This window comes from Haliaeetus leucocephalus, unplaced genomic scaffold (genome assembly GCF_000737465.1).
Source record: "Haliaeetus leucocephalus isolate CR32 unplaced genomic scaffold, Haliaeetus_leucocephalus-4.0 Scaffold173, whole genome shotgun sequence".
NCBI lineage: Eukaryota > Metazoa > Chordata > Aves > Accipitriformes > Accipitridae > Haliaeetus > Haliaeetus leucocephalus.
The window spans coordinates 14,044,047-14,065,025 of record NW_010972609.1 but is presented as its reverse complement, the minus strand read 5'-3'; the positions used below and the strand labels follow the sequence as shown (position 1 = coordinate 14,065,025).

General features: G+C 39.0%; 1 protein-coding gene across 2 annotated transcripts in view; it reads left to right on the top strand.

Moving 5' to 3' along the window:
- The window catches only part of SERGEF (secretion regulating guanine nucleotide exchange factor), a 164,613-nt gene that overhangs the window by 7,220 nt on the left and 136,414 nt on the right, over positions 1–20,979 (top strand). For both annotated transcript variants that reach the window (XM_010563847.1, XM_010563848.1), the window contains exon 8: positions 3,187–3,345. In XM_010563847.1, the coding sequence (XP_010562149.1) occupies positions 3,187–3,345 (159 nt within the window). The remainder of the gene's footprint in view (positions 1–3,186; positions 3,346–20,979) is intronic.

Sequence of the window (20,979 nt, the reverse complement as noted above, 5' to 3'; positions counted from 1 at the left end):
AGTGCTCCCATGCTGGAGTATTAAGTATCCAGTAATGAAAGTCTAATAAAGTTGGGGTTTTTTTTGTTTTTTTTTCTTGGCAGACTGAGAGAAGGGGAAACAGAATAGCTCTTCATGCTGTAATCTTACAGTTTTGAACTGTGGAAAACATATTGAACCTTACGATGACAAGTCTTTGCCAAACTTTGTAGGAACAAGTTCTTAGCAAATATGCAGCCATCTGGTACCTCTGTCATCATTAAGGGAGCACTGGAGTATTTGCTTATGCAGATCTATAGAGATTTAGTTGTACGGGGGGGATGGTCCAAGATGTAAATTATATTGAATTCTGAGATGCAAAGTGTATATGCGATTAGTGAAGAAGAACTGTAAGGACAAATAGAACCTACTTTAGCTAATTAGCACTCTGTATTTAGGGTGTGAACAGATTATTCTTTCATGCTTTTGCTTTTTATTTAAGAGAGCAGTCTACTTGGCAGCAGGGGGACCAAGAGTAACAAAATAAGTGCCAAAGTAATAAAGTGATGCTATTGCTGTCCTTCATCCTGCAAGATACTCGTTATTGCTTAAAATATACTTTTTATTTTAAAGATACTTGATATAGTAAAGATACTCTTGCAGGGTGTAGTATTTAAATGGAGATTTTCTTCTAGGAATCTGTCACACTGTGATGCAATTTTCTTTGGCTCTCTTGCATGAGCCACCTGCTGGTAGGATACCAAACACCTGCAATCAGGCAGGTTTTTGACACAGCCGTTGAAGTGGGTTGTTGAAAACATGAATGGCAGTTCCTTTAAAAAAAGGATGGTAGTCTACCTGTATCCAAACTGGCCTGAACCCTCCAATGATGAAAGTATGGTGCTAAGTCTTAGTATTTAAGTTTTTGTTAAAGCCTACTCAAGAAATGAGATGAGGGTTGAGCATATGACATTTCCCAGGATAAAGCAAATGCACCTCCTGGAGAAGAAAAGGAGGTGACAGAGGCAGTGCATTTAGTTGTGGAAACATGAATGACCATAATGTTTTTCTTTGTTGAAACAAGCTGTTTCCGTGACCGTTTTTTTCTCTCCAGAAGCTGTATGTACTTCACTCTGGGAAAGAATTTATCAATTTTAGTGGAGAATTCCAATAAAACAATTGCTTGATTTGTTTCTCCTTTTCATTTCAGTTGTGTTGTTTTAATGAGGAACATGGGAAGTCCTGCAGATGACTGTCAGTAATGTGTAACTTAACAAGTACTGGCTTCCCTCAGCCCTTTGCTCTTGTTTTTCAACAGCAGTAGTATAGTGGAATTCTCCCGGCTCATTCCTTCTGTTACTGTTACCAAACTGTGATCACTAAATATCTTGTAGCCTAAGTCCTACTTTATCTTTTATTCCCTCTGAAAGGTTTACTCCTGTCATGCTGCTTTTAAAGAGTTTGGTGCTGACCTGAGACTTCAGAAGCCTTGAGTGTTGTGGACGTGTGCTCTGACAATTCCATGTTGGAAATGATATGGCTTCCAGTCTTTCTGGGCCCATGATCATGTACTTCATGTGCGCAAGATTTATTTCTTATACTTGCAGCTTGTACAGGGTGGCAAAGGACTTAGGGAGGCCTGATGCAGCTCATGTTCTGTTAAGTGTTTCTTGTGTTTTTTTTGTTTTTTTGTTTTTTTTTTTACATGGAGGCCTAGCACCTGGGCGGAATGATTTTGTGCTGAAAAGATGAAACAAATGATATGTAATATCTGCAGAAGGACTCATCTCCACAGTCATCTTGTTACTGTCAATTGGTCGTTAGGCTGTGAGCAACTCCAGCTTGCACCACTGAAACATATGAAGCAATGTGGATGTTTCTGTAAAGATAATTATCCCTGTGGGTGTAATCCTTGAGTGTGCACTTGCACAAATATCTATTCTGGAGAAGGGGTGGGGAAGACCAGTGATAATTTACAGAGGACTCTCACTAGTTGTCTAGCATTGTTTTGAGGCATGATTTTAATTTTGCCTTGTGGTGGGTGGTACCTGCTTTAGCTGTATGTTCACAGCTATGTATCCAATTACTTTAGGAAATGACTGTGCAAGGTGAGGCAAGGAGCCTTAGACTGTCTCTGCTTTGGGGGATTTACTGAATTTGCTCAAGCTGAAGAAGGCAGGAGCAGAGCTAGGAGTCTGTAGCTCTCGTAGAGAGGGTGGGAGACTGTAATGCAGAGCAGGGGCAGCCAGCCAGGCTTTGAAGAGTCCCAGGTACTGGAGAGGAGTTAAATTATTTGCTGCAAATCAGAAAGTTATTTACTGGACTAAATCAAAGCTTTGGGGTGGAGGTAAAAGCTCGCCTGTAAGAACAGAGTGGACTGAGTGGGACTGCTCAGTGAGTGTCCCCAAGATGCTTTGATTTTTTTTTTTCTTGGAGAAGTTGACTACTGTGGTTAGTTTTCTAATAAAAATAAGCCTTTGCTATAAACATCTTTGTCATCTTTGAGAAGCTCACAGTAGAAATAAGGTCTAGGCAGTTTGACCTTAAAGCTCTGGTTGTTTCAGGGAGTCATAGAATCATTTAGGTTGGAAAAGACCTTCAGGATCATTGAGTTTAACCACTAACCATGCCCACTAAACCAGGTCCTGAAGTGCCTTGTCTACGCGCTTTTTGAATACCTCCAGGGATGGTGACTCAACCACTTCCCTGGGCAGCCCATTCCAATGTTTGACAACTCTCTCAGTAAAGAAATTTTTCCTAATATCCAACCTAAATCTCCCTTACCTCAACTTGAGGCCATTTCCTCTTGTCCTATCTCCAGCCACCTGACAGAAGAAATCAACACCCACCTCACTACAACCCCCTTTCAGGTAGTTGTAGAGATCAATAAGGTCTCCCCTCAGCCTCCTTTTCTCCAGACTAAACAACCCCAGTTCCCTCAGCAGCTCCTCATAAGACTTGTGCTCCAGGCCCCTCACCAACTTGGTTGCCATAAGTCATGTAGCCCTCAAAAACCAGGCTGTGTTGTTAAGGCCCTTGCAAATATTTGTGATATCCTAGTTACACTGTGCGCACATGTGGTAAAGAATGGCAGGAAAAAGCATACAGTGAACACACGAATGAAATGTTGTTCTTTCCTCAGCATCACTGAGTTGAGACAGAGCTTGTATCTGGTGGTGTTCTATGTATATGACTTTTCAACAAATGTTACTTCTCTGTCTATTGTAGATGAAGGACACCTGTATGTCTGGGGTAGCAACAAACATGGGCAGCTAGTGAGCAAAGAGATCTTTCTCGCGGAGCCCGAGAAGATTGAGACTGAGTTTTTCTCACATGAAAAGATTGGAGCAGTTTGGAGTGGCTGGACCCACTTGGTGGCACGAACAGGTAGGATGTCTAAAAAAACAGTAACTTATGACACCAAAACAGTAAATTGTCTTTATTGCATGCAAACAGTGTTCTTTCTCACTGATACTGGTTGGATGCAGAGTTTTGCAGTTTCACCTGAGCAGCAGTTGTCTCCTGAAAATGATGAGGACAGACATCCTTTGGCTTCTGTCCCTGAAGTAGTATTGTGCTTATAGGTCGGAGGGCCTAGCATTTTCATAAATGCAGTAGCATTTGCATGTACGCACTGGAGGGATGCAGCCTCTCTGCATCATCAGGTTGCTGGTATACCAGAATACATATGAGCTTCTAAAGATCATTCTAGTGGGTGAGTTATGACATCTTCTTTGGAGAGAAAAGAAGGCGGAAAACTTACTTCAGAAAATAGAGATGCAGGAAAATATGGCTGCAGCTTCCAAGATATATGACTATATTTGGCAGGAAGATATGGGCAAAACTCTCATTCAGGGCACAGGAATTGGGAGAGGGGAAGATAATCCTAGCAAGTGTCTGTCTGAAAGGCATGGGGGATAGATATGTACCATTCCCAGGTTACCTGAGTGTTAGCTGAGGATCTTAAGAACAGGCATAGCCAAGAAACCTCTGGTTCTGCCATCCCATCTGAGAAGACGTGGTCTCATTGCAGTAAGTGAAATAAATTACATGGCTTTGCTCAACTGTTCTAACCTTCCTGTACTTTGAGGGAGCCTAGCTTTTTGTGCTGCTCTTCTTTAGTAAAGTGTTTTAAGGACAAATAAAATCATGTGTTCAGAAGAAAGTCAATAAATTAAAATAAGCTGGCTTGTATGTGTGTGTGTTTGTGGTCAAACCCAGAAAATGTTTAGAAAAGACAGGTAAAAAGAGGCATCATTAAATTTGAAGAGCATCCCCTGAAGATGAAATGGAAGAAGATTTAGTGTTGAAGCTGTACCTTCCTGGGAACCTTTCCAGTGAGGACAGTGTGAAAGCTTGCCACATGCAGAGGGCTGTAAGGTTAGATTCTTTCCTAGGAAGAGATAAGAGGAAGGTTATGCAGTAATGACATTCATGCGTTAAAGGATGGTTGATCTGATGAAGGTCATCTGAATGCACTTGTATTGTTGCTCTGTTGTGAAACACAAAAGCAGGAGAGGAAGGTAGACGAGATAGAAGGGTAAGACAGACATCTGAAACTGTTTTGTGGTGTTCACGTGTGAACAGTCTGTGCTATTTGCTTCTGTTGCACAGTGTGGAGTGATAGTTAAGACTTTAAGACTAACGGGAGGATGAAAGTCTTCCAAAGAACAAACAGAACAGCCAGAGTTATATTGGCAGGGGTAGCATACAAGCATTTCTGCTTTTGCCTTGTATAAACTGCCTGGTGAGGAAATGAAGAGCAGGTGAAAGCGTTTTTCCGAGAGTCACATTGGGGATGGAAGAGCCTATTGGTCTGTCAGGATACAACCTGTTTGTTAGGAAAACTGCAGAAGGGACCAGAGATCTGTTACTGGTATTTACTGGGTTCTGTAATTATGGGGACTGGTTCAAGGAGTGCTTGGCCTTCCGCATGGGTAGTTTTATTTAAATGGAGTTCTTAGATGCCCAAAGGTCAGCATGTGCTGAAATGTTCTATTAAATTGGTGCTGTAAATCCTGAAATGGTTATGCAGTCATGTCCCTTGCTCTGTGAGAAAAGTGTCTGTTTTAATTACCGCATATTGTGAACTCTTGGTGCTAGAATTTGGAGGGATGCGATGCATGACTAGAAAAACAAGTTGGTTAAGTGTTTTGTTTCATAGCATTCATTGTTTGACATCAAAGTACATGAGAGAAATGTCATGTAGAAAAACTGCATTACTATAGCTGCACTCTTAGCTATTTAAAATAAATGTTTGAACTCTGATTTTTAGAGGATGCTATATTGAAATTTTCAGAGCTGTAATCAATGCTACGTGCTGCTTGGAAACTTTTCAGGTGGAGTAAAGGAATTTATCTCAAAATGTGTAATTATTGAATGAAGTGCTTAGTGTCATTTTCACTGGAACAGAAATGGTTGAAAAAAAGACGTTAGTCAGGATAACCTAATTTTTAAAAAGAGAGTCTTGGCAACATGGTTTGCCTTGCTTCACTATTTCTTAGTAATGTATACCCACTAAGTAAAACTTCTCCAAAGTTTTAGTAACTTTAAAGTTTCACTTAATTGATACTTATCCATGGCCATTACAGAAATGAAGTGACTGTTTTAGTAGGTGATTTTTAAGAAGAAGAAAAAAAAGTGTGTCGAGTGACTAGCAGAGATTTTTTTTTTTTCGTGAGTGTTTGAAAGTAATTTAAATAGGCTGACTTTACATCTGCATTAGAAAACTGGCCAAGCGATGCAGTAGCATAAAATATTGCTGAAACTGAATTTTATGTATTTAGATTTTAAATCTCTTTGAAAGTCAATGGACCTGAACCTAAGTCATCCAGAATAAGATTTTGAATGGCCTTGGCAGCCTTTAGATGCCAATCAGAATCTCATGGGATTTTCAAGGGTTGCTCAACTACTAGACATAGTGTTAGATAAGCACTTAGCTGTTCCTGAAAAATCACTCCCTGCCTGTGATGAAACTTGCAACTAAGTAACTGAAGAATGCAGCCCACTTGAAAACTTTTCCCTGCACGCAGTTCTTCCTCCATTATTTTTACCTCCTTTTGGCAAAGGAGGAAATGCTGCTTCAGTTTCCTGGTGCTGAAGTCACGTAAACCAGCTGTCTCACAAACTTTATTGATTGTGCACCCCATCAGTAAAATTATTTTTTTGAGAACGCACCCCCAATATATTTATACTTATTTATTTATAAATTATAGACATGTACTACTGTAGTGTTACGCAAGCTCTAAAACATGCACAATAGAAACTTTAAAAAGGATGAGGTAAAGATGAAATAAACACTACTTAAAATATTATTTTATTAACTAAATTAAAACCATTATTAATTTATTAATAAATTAAAATGTTAATTAATTTATTTATTATTTTCTTCCTGCCCTCCAGTGGATTGTCTTGTGCATCCCCTGGGCTGCATGCACGCCACTTTGGATACCACCGATATAAACAATTCCTGCTCACTTTACTCTGGAGAGTTCCACAATTAGTGGAAAGGAAGCAAAATAGAGTGATTTTTGGACACAGGAAAATGCAAGGAAGGGATATTGTAGGATGATGCTTCTCTCTGTTCATTGTGGAAGGTAGGAACATACTTTGGAAAGACATTGCAGTGTATAGGGATTTTGCTCCATGAAAGAATGGATAAGTTTTTTCTAATTAATAGTCCAACCATGATGCAAAATTTAATAGTTCAACATTTATGGTACTGTATCTGAAATCATGTTGTGTTTTCCACAGAAGGTAGTGGAATTTTAAGAGGCCGTTACAAATACTTAGAGTTATGTTTGTGGGGTTTTTTGGTTTGTTTTTTTTTTTCCCAGAACATTAATCCTGGTCAGAGTAGTAATAATAAAACATTCATAATTGCAGCTGTCTTGACAGTAAATTAAAACTTTTCTCATTGGATAGACATAGGAAGAAACTGGGTGGATAAAAGCTGGACACTCTGTTCATGCAGAAATTCACAAATTCTGCTGTTTCAAAATGACATTTTGATCTTTATTTGCCAGATGAGCAGTGCTTGACTGCAGAACTAATGGAACACTGAAAAGTAAATGAGACAGCGATGTTGTTAAAAGCAACCATGTGGAGGAATAGTGGGCAGTTTCATGGATGCGGGGGTTTGACACTTTAAAAGTGAGTCCAAGCAAGTTACCAACTTTGTTATCAGAAAAGAAGGAACATGGCAAAAATATTTGCTTCTTCTGTATTAAGCTTTCCCTCTTATATAAACTAGCCTGTTTTAAAAGACTCATTTAGTTTTTCCTTCATGCTGTTGGCAGAATTTTGCATTGTAACCTAAAGCAAAACGCACAACTTTTTTTTCATTTCTTCCCCACTCTGTCCTTAAAAGGGATTTTAATTGCACCTGAAATCACTGTAATACCCACATCTCTTTCATATGTTATATTCTACCTCATTCAGCGACTGTTTTGAAAGTCCAGTTTCCTGTCATTTCTCTTAAGAGTTTGGTCAACTCTCTTTTCATTTGCTGTTTCTGTCATAAAGCAGTTCAGATTCAAGAAGTTAATTCCTGAGAAATTAATTGCTTGACTTAAAGATGTTAAGCAATGTTTTCATAGGATGTTGTGTTTTTCATTCTCATCCTTAAATGATCCTTGTCAGCTCCAATTCTTGATTCTTTTTAATCATAGAGGTTTCTTTTGGACTATTTCCATTGCACACAATCTTTCTGTAAAATTACTCACAAAATCCTTCAAGACAGACAACTCTTTCTTTTTCTGCCTTGGTTACTGATTTCTACAGAGGAGAGAAACACAATTAGGCTTTGTGGCACCACTAGTACTCTTTCAAAATAAGTTATTTTATTCTGCTACTAGTGATGGTTCTAGTCGATGATGGCTGGTCCAAAAAGATTAAGGTTGAGAGACCCTGGTTGCTTTTTGATCAGGTCTCTGATCGTAAGATATAAACTTGTTAGTGTCTTTGGTTTAGTTGTTATTTCTGCATGAATGCTTGTATCGAGTGACTTTCAGGCATGCTTTTCGATTATGACAGGGCAGTACTGTTATTGCTCTATGTGAAAGACAGACCAGATGCATTCTTCTGGCCTTGGACTCCTAGTGCAAGTATTATGCCTGAAGGCAACTGCTCTGTAAAATGGTTTGCTTCCTTTCCAGCATGCTGCTTAATGGCACAAGGAGCACCACTGCAGTATAGGTGGTGATATTTTTTAATAATAATGAGCAGCTGTCTTGCATCACTCTGCTTGACAATGTCAACTTTAATTCATGGTCTTTCTCAAGTTGATACAAACCCTTTGAGGGCAATTGCTGAAAGAGAAGTTATTGCTTGTATCATTTAAAAGAGAGCTAAGTTGTGGCCTATAATGCTGAAGATGAAAATTAGTCTACGTTGGGAAACGATAGAACTGATCTGACTTGAAGACAAACCTAAATATAGCAAGAGAAGGCTTTTAAAGACTTAGAGGTGAATCATGAACTTCAATTCAAAATAAGTTATTTTCTTTTTAACTGGGATGCCTAATAAATAAGCTTTCTTAATCTGACCTGCTTTATTATCTAAGTATTCTGAATGCGTTCACTAATCTGTTTTTCATGTACCATCACATGAAATTATGCCTTGTTTGAGCTCAGATAAAGAATTGCAAGCTCTTTCACCTTGCAGTTACCTTAAAAATGCAGTTTAAATGGTATTTCTGCTGCCTGTGCAGAACTGCTTACAGCTAAAAAGTGTTGGAAGAACAAAATGTCTTGACAGTCTGAATAATATTCTGAATCCTCATTCCAGATGTGCATCTGAATTTGTGTGTCTTTGTCCCTGATGTTATGTCCTTTAGGCCACACAAAACCACTCTGAAGTGGTCTGACATATTAGTGACCTACATGGTAAAATAGAAACAATTTCCATTTTTTTCTGAAGCAAATGAAAACGTGTCCCTCCAAAGACAGAGAGCAGACCAAGGAAATGTTTCTAATTAGCTGGCCTGAAAAGGAGGCTTACTGCTGTAATTGCGCTTAGAAAGAAGTACGTGCTTTCTCTGATGCCAGTCACTAGGTAAAACTATCAGGCTTTGCTGGCAAGTGAAGCAGTAGCTGTGGTGTAAGTGCAGGGAGGCGAAGTGGAAGGAGGTTGCTGTCTGGCACCCGGGGAGTGCAGTTTCAGCCCACTAGAGGTCCTTTCCCGTTTTCTTTTCTATCAAGACTGGCAGTCTTCCTCATACTGGAACGCATACTTACATTGCCTTGAATTTTTCAGCAGCTCCCTAGGACAGCAAATACTGATGATATATATATATATATATATATATATATATTTTTTTTTTTTTTTTTTAAATGCTTGTCTGTGATACCAATAAGGCATCTGTTTTATGGGGACTTTCCTTTCCTCTTTTTAGCCACTATAGCTGACACTCAGACAGTTTGAAACTGGAGCCCCTGACATTCTTTTTAATGTAAGGTGGCTGTATTTCATTTGGTAGGATGCTTGGTTTTGGGAAAACAGGTAAAATACTAGAAATGAGCTAAATCAAAAACTGCAAATTGATAGAAAACCCTGAACCCCTTTGAAGCAGAACCTGCAAAATGAGTGTTTAAGAAAGAAAAGCATTTGTCCATCTATCTTGGGCTAAGTAAACTCTAAATAAAATCTGGTAAATGCACTTGCTTTTCTGTGGTTTTGTGGTGTATGGTTGTTCTTACCTGCTCCTTATGATAATGTAGCTTGATGTTATGAAGCAATGGGAGCTTATGCTTCAGAGCCTTCCTGTTACGTTCCTTGCTGTCGTAATAAATGGTCATTGTTGTGCACTATAAGAGAAAGCAACAAAGAATGTCAGTTGAAGATGCATAGAAATCAGCAGCAGAAATAGCTGCCACGGGAGATCTTATGAGTTATTCCTAAGTGTGCTGTTGAATTCCACCTGTATGTCCCAGTGTTAAGCCCAGTAATTTTTGCTTGACAGAAATGTAACCTCTAGAAAACATTCACCTGATGGTAGGGTTTTTTTTTTTTGTTTTTTCTTTTTTTAGGTTGCAGGTCCAGTGACTGAATTAGAGTGCCACTGGAACCACTGTAGTCACCCGGTTTGCACATATACTGGGATGAGTGGGCTGGTATTTTTTTCACTTGAGTCCGAGCAGATTTGGCAGCCCTGCTAGGATACTTTGAGAAAGTGGAAGGTTCGCCTCTGTTGTTGATAGTTTGTTCCAGTGCTGAGATTCCAGCTTAAGACAAAAAAGAAAAATGGCAAAGTGAACAAGAGAGAGACAAGGTGAAGCCTGAATTGAGATCATGAATGGAATCTAATAGGAAAATGTTGCCAGCATTAAGCCCTTGTAGCACTTTTTGTATTTGGTCTGGGGTGTTTTAGGAGCACTTACAGGACCCAAGTGGGAAGGTCTATTAAGTACCAAAATTGCTGAAGTTAGAATGTGCAGAATATAACTTTGGCCCCTGAAAACTGTGAAGCTTGAGAGAGAATAAGTAGATCATGAAATAAGTTTTTAGTGCATGTATTGCATGTGTTTTCAGTTGTCATCACTTTCTGAGTTTACACTGGTGATATGGTTGGCTTGCAACGTATGTATCTCACGATCTGACTGATAGTGGAACTTTTGGTTACATTAAGAAAAAGACTTTAGATGCAGCTGGTTTTGGCTGGCGAATTTTAAAACTTCAGGGGCTGTCTTGAAGGTCTTGCGTTTGATTATAAAGCATAGAGCATGGAAAGGGGAGGGAAGGAAATGTACAAGTTTGGGGACCAAAATTCAGGAATTAAAGCTTTGCAGAAGTTAATATGGGATCTGTGGGAAATTTAGTGTGCAATAACAAGATTAAGATTCTAGATTCATATGGAAATTGCTTTTATTCTGTATTGTTTTCAAAGCTGGCTTCTTGTTACATCACACATCCATCTCTCATTGCTGTTTCAACTTTCATGAGAGTTACGTTTAAGTGAAGTTTGTACAAGCCGCTGAAGTAGGGGTTAATGGGAACTGGGTAGTATGTTACTCGGGAGATCTGTTCCTGTCTGGTGGCCTGCTGGGGGACAGGGAATGTACTAGCTCTTCCAGGATTTGGGGTGAAATTTGTGGCAAGTTTCCACCTTGTGGATAATCTGAAAACTGAAAGGTGTCTGAGAGAGCACATACATAAAGTGAAAAGGAGCATTCACTTGACATTGTATGGATACATGTAAAATTTTACAGGTGTGGAATTAGTGTTTAAGATAGTTCAAGGTGTTTAACATAGCTTAATCTTATGTGTGTTGAGTTCGCATTCTGAATTGGATTTATTTTACGTTTTTCCCATAGAGACACATAGGTAAGTAAGTACTTAAGCTTTGCAAAATACATGTGTATAAACTATAAAGTGTTCTAGAAATTTGTGGCAATTTGCTATTTATTTTCTGTGAATACATCAATGTGGAGAGTTGACTTTTGTTAAGTAATTTATTGGAAAGGAATCTTTTCTTTTGGCAGAAAGTTCCTTTCCAGTCATGAATCATCCCATTAATGCAAAAACTTTGAGGAAGACACAGTAAAGCTAATGAATTTGTGCACAAACATTTTTATTTGTTCTCAAGCACTACAGTTTGGGCAGCCCTGTGATACCTTTTTCTTCCTGTTTGAGGAAGGAACGTCCTCACTGGAAGGAGTGCCTCTTTAGGTTAATCTTGCCCTTTTGAGAGCTTTGAAGGCAGATGTCCAGATTCCTCACATGGTCTTGAATAGTTTCCTTCAGTAATCCAGAATTCTGCTCCAACGAGATCAATTTCTGTTGTTGCAATTTGGTCATCATGTCTGCTTTGCCTATAGGAACAATTGTTTTGAATCCTCTTTACTCTTTGCTGATGGGAACAAACCTTGATTTCCCTCTCCCCTCTACCCTGAGTTGAGGAAATTCCATGGCATCAGTCTTTTTATAGGTGCTTGGAAAAAACAGCCAAAAATGAAAAGCATCAGTGCCTTGTGGAAGCTCTGTTTTCCTGTTCCTGGCATCACTTTTCCTACTTCTTATTCAAGGATGGCCCAGTCTGTGTCTCCGTAGCCCCAACTTTGAGAGTTTTGTGAGGCCTGGTGTGTAAAGATTCAGCCAGTCCTCAAGAAGGAGCCTTCAGTGGAAGGGAAGACTCTTACAAGAATTAACTTTGGAAATGGGCAGTTCTGGAGTTGGGGTACAACACCCTCCTTTCCCCAGTATTTATCAACATTTAACCTTCTTGCCTTCAGCGAGGTACAGCAAGATCCTTTGTCTCCTCTGTGATCTTGTCGTATTGGGCTGCCTAGATTAAGCATCTTCATTTTAATTGAGGGACCTGATAGAACATGCTGTGCTTTACTTTGCCTTGGGAGTTGAGGCTGAGGTTGAGCAGGTATATCAGCCTGCAGAAAATGTTAGTACTATCTTTGTACTATGGAGGTTGAAGTTTGGTGTGTTTTCATGTGAGTAGATCTCCTTGCTTTGCTTGTTTTGGACCTTATTTTGTTCATGGGATCAGGGAGATGGTCAGTCTGGTAGACTAAATCAAGAATTAACTTGAATTTTTCAAGTATAGTATACTGGAGAGGAATAACCAAGGAAACCCAGAAAACCTAAGCTAGTGACCTGAAGAGCCTTACACCTCAGCAACTTAAGAAGTTTATTATGTTGTTATCTGTTCCCAGGGTTTTGATGGGAATTCTTTCCTCAAGCAGCAAGGAACTGAAATTTACAGACAGTTTATTTATGGAAGGTTTCTGCAAATGACACTTAAGCAGCCAAATCCTACAACAAATTGTCTTTGGGGAGGATGGGGGGGGTGGGATCTTGCCAGGGCTACTATAGAAGATTGTTCTTTTAACTGCCACTGAATCTCAGGGAAGATTTTCTGCCAGAAGGTAGATCTCAGTAAGTGGTGGATCTTCTGTGTGTGCTCTCTTGAGGCACAGCAGACTTTGTCTCCAGCAGCTATGGCTCACCAGCACAGCAGGAGCCTTCTTTTACATCCTACTCTGTGTGTCAGCCCCTCTTGTTTAGTTCTGTCTTACAACACAAATACGTTTCTTATATATTTTGTTCTTCCCTTAACGAGAACTGAATAAACAAAACCTGTGGGCTGGCTCTGGCTTATACAGTCTCTTGTTTTTTTCATGCTTTACAGTATCAGCTTTTGTTACCAAGTTAATGAATTTTTAGCTCACTGAACAGTAAAGCACTGTGCATTTTATTTTCAAAACTATGGATTTGAGTTCTAGATAGCTGTAAATAGCTAGAAGGGATTGGCATTTTCTTTGGCTTCATGGGCTGGCATCATTCCTTGGCTTTATTTTTAAACTTACAAAGCTAGAGAGTGTGTCTGTCTCTGTATATTGCTTTGTGATTCTACACTCTTATTTCTGCTGCTCCCTGCTGGGAGTTACTTCTACATGACTTTACTAAAAGTCTTGAAGAAATTCCTTCTGTGGTTTGGTTGCTGAGGAGGAAGCTAGGTTCAATGTGAACTGAAGGTACGTTCTGAAAGGTTAGTATCAAGTGTTTAGAGTTAATCATATGCAAAGATTTTTCACAGACGCTTGCTAACAACATCTTTTGAGTAATTGTGTTGTTTCTTTGGTCACCGTCCCTCTTTTGCCTGTCCCTGTTCTTAGTAACTTTCAGTTGGTCAGTAAATAGTTGGGCATGCCATGCCATATTATATCTTTTATATGTGAAGAGAGAGGTGTCAGGAAGATGCTAAACTGTCACTAATTTTGATTGAAGTGTTGATATTTGAATGAATATTGTAAAATATCGGTGATTGGCATTAAGGGCAAAGAAACTTATCTCAATATTTGAAATTCCCCTTGTAAGCTATACTGTGAGTATATTGGCAAATGGAGCTTCAGATGGTCTATGGAGAGTAGGATTTAAATGGATTTTTGTTAAATTTAGCTCATGATAAATGCTGAGTGTTTTTAGCAAGAATTATAAAACAGGAGGAAAACAGCTGTGACAAATGTTGCAGATCTTTTCTGCTTATCTTATGTGTGTGGCAGCCTATAGAATGCCTCTCCCACAGTAGAAGGAGAAGATACAGTGTATAAGGCTAGTCTTATCCAGGTTTTCCTGGCCATGACTTCCTTTCGTGCTTGCTTAGTCCTGTCCAGATGTCTTTTAGTAAGTACTTCATGATGGGAGGAGTTTGGAGAATGAGTCAGTCATCATTCAACATTGCACTCTGGGGCTTTTCTAACATAGACCACATGTGTGGGAAGAGGGACTATATTGTATTGAATTTCTCTGCTGGCTTATTTTGTGCCATATCCTCTCTTTTGCTGTTGGAAATAGTGATTGTTGTGGACCTAAGTAATGTGAGTATCTGTCCTAACTTGAAGGAACTTTGATCTTTAAAAAGCTTTCAGAAAAAATGAACCTTTAAAATGTGGATGTGGTATAGATTTTGTGCAGGTCATCAGTGTGTGAGATGAGGGATTCATTAATCTCTTTTTTCTTTCTTTTTTTTTGTCCCACTTTTTGTTTGTTTTCTTTTGTTTCTGTGGTTAGATTGCTGCAGTTTATGGCTAGCCATATATTTAGCAAATGTAATAAACAAGGTCAGATACATTAGGAAGTATGTGGAAGATTATAGGGAATAAAGTTCTAATGGGACCTCACTGACAACACATGGACAGTAGAAAGCAGTGGAGGATACCAAGAAGAACAGGCTGAGAACTGTAGATTAACTTGAATTTATGAAAGAATGCAAAGGCTAAAAGGGAAACCCTGATCCCTAGCCATTTGAAGACAGGCTTAGCTGATCACAAAAAGGTAATTACTTGTGTGACAGTGGCTTTGGTTGTCTGTATTCCCTACCATTCCTATTGGAAAACAAAAAATATCTTATTGATTATGATGTGTGGGCCATATCTGGGTTCTGTTTCTGCTGAAAGGCTTTCACCTGGACTCTTGGCAGTGGTAGCTTCCTTTTGTGTTATGACATGATACCTTCTTATGGTGCTTGTATACAGGAAACCTGTAAATGTGGTGTTTGTTCTGTTTTCAACATCCTATACCACTAGAGCTGATTTGCAAGAAGAGTTGTAATTTTGGGGGGCTGAGAAGGGCAGCTTGTTGGCTATGAGCTATTTCTTGGGTTTTTACTTTCCCTTATTCTTTTTCCCTTACAGCAAATTAAACTGTTGGAATTGCAATGATGATAATTTTCTTGGAAACCCCTCCCCTTTCACAACTATTGTGTAACCAGAGCACAAAGCTAGTACAAATTTCCTTTGAAGAGGAAGAATTTGACCATAAGTGTCCTTGTCTTTCTGGTTCTTCTGTGTACTTGTGGCTGTAACTGTTGGGACTGAGCCACTTGCTCTTTTGTTAAATTATTTCTGTTTTGTTATGTTAAACCATTTCTCCTGAATCATGCTGAAATCTCTTCATATTGTACTAATGTCTCTGTCAAGTCACCTATTTGAAGCTGAAAAGAAGCAAAGGTAGAGGCAAGAGAAAATTCACTGCTCTGTTAACTTCTGTCATAAGCTGCCTCCAAGTTTCACATTCATAGGTATTACTAGAGAAAGATCCAACTGTGGAATAAGTAACTGACAAGATCACTGTTGTTTGGTTGCTGTTCTGACAGACTGTGCCAGAGACTATGTAACTTGAGTCACCTCCTTTCTGCCTCCCACCTTTTAATTCAAATTCTAGACTCCCATGTGCTGTGGGTCCCAGCAGCTATCCACAGTGATGCTGCTTTATCAGGCTCTGTTATTCAGCAAAAACCATGGACTGGAAGATTGGGTAAGGGGGTTCCTCCCTACACACCCTTCCAGCTGGGAGATCTGAGGGAGGGCAAAAAACTCATTTTGAGTGTTGAATGTTATTACATCACATGACATAGTTGCATGTAGTGGAATGATGATGGGATTGATGGAAATTTTGGCAACTCAAAGTCCTTAGTAGTGTAAAGAATTGGTGTGAAACAGGCAAATGGTGAGAATTTGCACTTCACAAATTTTGCAGTTATGCAAAGTGGATATAGCATGGTCTCAGACGAACAGTTCGAATACTTAGTAAGGTAGAAGTGCTTTGCACTCGCTTTGCATAGAATAAAAGGCTGGAAGCTGAAACCAATCATTACATAATAGTTGAACTAATCTGTATGGCAATCGATTGCCAAACACAATGTATATTTACTCTGCCCTCTTAGTTTTGTTGGTCTTTGGACACATGTGCGAGAGAAATGGCTATTGCCTTTTCAAATAATTTCATTTAAAGCTAAGTGTTTACTAAGGTAAGCATTACCAAGCTCAACTTTGGAAAGAAGCTGCCTGTGTGTACGTGATCTGTGCATGTATGTGCATTGATCTAGAGATCTCATTTAACCTTAGCAGCATTTTAAGACTGTTAAATGCTTGTTTTCATAGCCTTTAAATGACATTTCCTGTTTAGTAATTAATTATTCAGGCTTAATGCTTACTAATGAATCTTAGTATTTGAACATAGATAATGTGCTTTTTTAAGAGCTTAGTGGCACTTGAGTGCTTCTGAAAAACAGTACCTTTTGAGACTTTTTCTTAAGAAGCAAAAAAACAAACAGGAAAAAAAGAACCACAAAGCCTATCTGACTTGTTCTTTTCACGGTTACCTTGAGGTACTTTTCAAATAGTGGATTTGAGGTGAGATACTATAGGATACAGGAGATACATCAACAGCTGTGAATTTTGAGTACCAGATTTGTAGTCTTGTAGAAGGGCTTTTTCCCCTTCTTTGATACTTGGGAAGTGTAACAACATCTGCCAGGAGAGTGCATCCACTTGTTTTATTTGGTAGCTAGACTGGTGGCTTTTATTCGTTAAATTATCCCTGTTGTGAGGAGCTGTAAAACAATCTAACACCAGTTTGTGATGAAAAATTTCAGTTGGCCATGTGTACTTGTTACATTGTCCATGTTTGAGTGCTAAGAATGACTCTGTGCTATCCTAACATGAAGTTGTATCTCTGTCTAAACACAAAGTATGTGCAGTGGGGTATTTTCTAGCATGTGGGGTTTTAATTTTTGTGTATTTGTAAGCATTCAGCTGTTTAGCTGGATTTTTGAGTGCTCTGAAAATACCATAACTGATGTCTGTGTTTTAGCACTTGAGTCTAGTACATACACAAATGTGGTCAGTAACCGATATCCTTTAACATTTGTTGTGTTCCTTAAGCAAAATCAGTTTTCTTTCTTTCTTTTTTTTTTCCTGTGCTGCTCTGTGGCTTGATTTCCTTAAATAAAAGATTAATGATTTTTTAATATGTCCCATGAAAAATATTCCTTTGCTTATAAATATTGTTGAAATCCAAACATTATGATTAATTCCTACTATGTAGTAGGAATGTTTAACTTTGAATTATGTTGGCGTTGATCTCCAAAGCAGTTTTTTTTTTGGTAGTATATTTTGGATTCTTTTTTTTTTTTTTTTTTTTTTTTTTTTTTTAATAATTATATGCATGGAAGCACAGACTGTGAGGGTACTAACACCATGTAGCAAGATTAACCTGCTACCTTGAGAAGCTTGCAACCAAAAGCTAAAGAGGGCCAAACCAACAAACTTGAAGTCCACTGAACAGGAACAGCTGTCAGTAGGCACTGGATGTTCCTACTCAGAGAGGCATGACCCAGAGCTGGCCTCTGGTGGCTGTGCAGCAAGCTCTTGTTGGTAAGTGAGGCTCAGTCTCAATGGCACTGAAGAACAAACAAATCGTTCCTACCTCAAGGAAAATTTTGAAGAGGAGTTTGCAAACTGTTTTGCATGCTTGTGTTGTTTATATCCTCTTTTGTATAGGAATAGAAAGAGCTATTTCAAGCCCAGTTTGTGGCATGGTAGTTGAAACTCAGGTGCAACTCACTCTGTTTTTTGTAGTTCCTATTTGAACTTCAGTGCAAAGACTGTCTCTCAGTGTAGGTACATATATTCTGTGTGGATCTCAAACAGCTGAGACTGAGATCTGCAGATGAAGGGGAATTGCATTTATCTATGTCCCTTAGGATGCAATTTAGGTTTTGGGGATGTTCTGCTGGATTTAAGAGCTTGTTTGGTTCAGGTCTGCTTTCTTCCCTGTCCAGTATTATGAGGAACACAGTATGTAATAAGAATAAAATAATCACAATAGTTATAAGTTACCTTTTTTGGGACAAAGAGCTGGATGATAAGAAGGTATTAGCATCTGATTCATGCAGAAGAGAAACCCTAGGAGGGTGGCGTGTCCTTATGTAATGCATTCTCACTTGTACTCAGTGTCACTTAATTAAAAAAAAAAAAAGTTCCAAACATTGTGAAGACAAAGATCTATTCAGGGACAGTGCTTTATGTCAGTTTTGCTAAGATCTATCTATCATGAATATAGGAAATTTATTTTTCTAGAATTTCTAAAAACTTACCTTTACAAAGCTGCCCAAAGTATATATACAGAAACTCCTTTAAGCGTTTGTCTTCCTCGTTGTCCTTTCCACCCCAAAATAGTAAGCCAACTGAAAATCAGTTTGGCATTTCTCATCTTGAGTTTTGGACCTTGTAACAGATGATGGTTGTTTTGTAGGAATTTGCCTGTACACAAAAGTTTCCTTTCTGGCTTGCGCCTGCTAGTGACACAGCTGACTAGAGCTGAAGCAGTTCATTTAAAAGAAAATGGAGCATAAAACTGCTAGAAGAGAAGGTCAGGCGATGGGGACAATATAAGGCTGGCAGCATGGATTACTAGAAGTTCATCTGGTTTGAAGAATCATCCTGACAAGTCAAGTAATACGAAGGAGGATGTTAAATCCTTTTGTGCTTGTCTCCTCTTGCTTGCTCACTTTGCTAGAGATTAAAAAAACCCCACCAAACAAACCCAAAACACCATGGGCATGCACACAGGCAGAAGCTAATAGTTGAAACGTAACAAACTGCTGATGTATGAGATTTAAAAATCTAAGGTAGTTATTTAAAGTTTCTCTAATCCACCAGAGCTGTGTTGGAGCAGTGTTTGTCAAAATCAGGTCACCCCATGCCCTTGGGATTCAGGTCCTTGCAGTGAACTGATCCTCTGTAGACACAAACTTGACACGTAAAATTGTTTTCTGAGTGTCTGATTTTTAAGCTTTTCACTTCAGAGCAAAGAAATGACTCTTCCCCATGTGGCCACCTGCTGTCGAGCAGGAGAAAACTCATGGTATCTTTACAAGCTGTCCTATCTTATTGTATTCTGTGAAGCATGAATGGGAAGGTACTGCTTCTTTCAATCAACGTCCTTTTTAATGTCAGGGAAAGGAAGGCCATGAAGAGCCAGGAGCTTTTTGTTCTTATCTTCATTGCTGCTCCCTCTTTACTCCCAAGGAGAAAAGTTCTCTTCTTATTTCTCCCCTCTCTCACTTTAAAACCTAAACCCTTCTTAATAACAGGCAGCATAGAACATCAACACTTACATTACAACCCTGTTCATGTACATACTTAGGTAATCTGTAAACATAGATGTGCTGGCGCTGCAAGCAAATACAGATGCTATAGCTATACAGAGGTGGTTGTGGACAGCTATTGCTTCATTTGGTAGACATCAGAAGTAAACCTCACTAGTATAATTCCCTCTTCGCAGGGAATTTCAGATTTCTTTACAGGTGCGACTTGCATTGTATTTACATAGGTAGTAACATTTCTAAAATATTTCTGAATTTTTAGACTTCCAGATCTAAACTTTTGCCTTGCTCTGTGTCCTGTAGCTCTGAAATGCTGAAAACATCTCACAGTCTCTTAATATGTGAATTCTAATGAGTCAGAGGTCTGAGCTGGAACAAGAAGGCAGGAGTCAAAGGGAACTCTGCTAGCTGGATAGCATGCTCTTGTAGATGATGGAATTTTGGGGGGCATAAATGGCATTTAGATACTTTACCTATTATGCAAGTATTTACACCTTTGTCCCCTCTCTCCCTGCAGTCTCCTTGATATTTAAGAATCTTACCCATGCATGGTTTGAGGTGGAATCTTGTGTGGGTTCTCCCCCCCACCCCCCGCCTTAAACTCAGTCTTTCTTGGGGGTAGGGAAAAATGGGAATAATAATCCAGAGGGAATACTTTGCCTTATTGCTAATTATTCATCTCTTGACTTCAGAGGGCACGAATTTTCCTTCCCATCCTCTTTTAGACTGTTTTGTTCCTCCTGTCAGTGAGAATGCTGCAGTTACAGCTGCTCGTTATTTGAGGTGAACAGCTCACTCTTAGTCAATTGTAGTTGCTGTTCTAATGGTTCTGACTCTGAACAAGCGGGGTGATCTCCTGGGAGGCTCTGGAGGTGCCATCGTTGGTTTTGCGATACTGTTCTGTTCTTTGTACTTTGTTTCTTAAGAACAGCACATAGTTAGGGTTGAACTCCATTGGATGTAGAACTCGGCTGCTTCTGGAGCTGCTGAGAAAGTTAAAGCCGCTTAGCAAGTCCCAGGATTGGTCATCTAATGCTCTTGTTTTTATAATGCTTCCTATTTCTTTGTAGGTATTGTGACTTTTCAGAATCATGCATGTCTGAGGCTTGTTATGTAGTGAAATCTCTGTGCAAATGATCTCTGAATATTTGTTCTTGGGAATGCATCTTGTGGACAACAGCAAAAAAGCTCAGTTCTTCAGACTGCCATTCCAGAGCATTTCTTGTGATATTTCTGTGTCTGTCTTTCCACAGCATGCCCTCAAGTATTTTGACAAGGTAAATATTAGCACTGGGAACTTAATTACCTTCACTTTGCTTATCTCTTGTAGACAGATGCCTGTTCCTTCTTAAAATAGGCTTAGATGGCAATGGGATAGTGAGAGTATCAGGATCACTTGCATTGTCCAAATTAGGCAGATTCACAAATATTTGCAAGATTGGAGATATAGGTAATGTTTTTCATAAAATGATCTAGAAAACATGGATATATTGTAATTTGTAATCTCTGAATAAAATTTTCTGTAGCACTGTACTGTGTTAAGTCTAATGAAACAAGACCCAAGCCTTGCCTCAAAGGGGATAAATGGCTGAGCAGACCGTTTACAGAAAGAGAGTAGG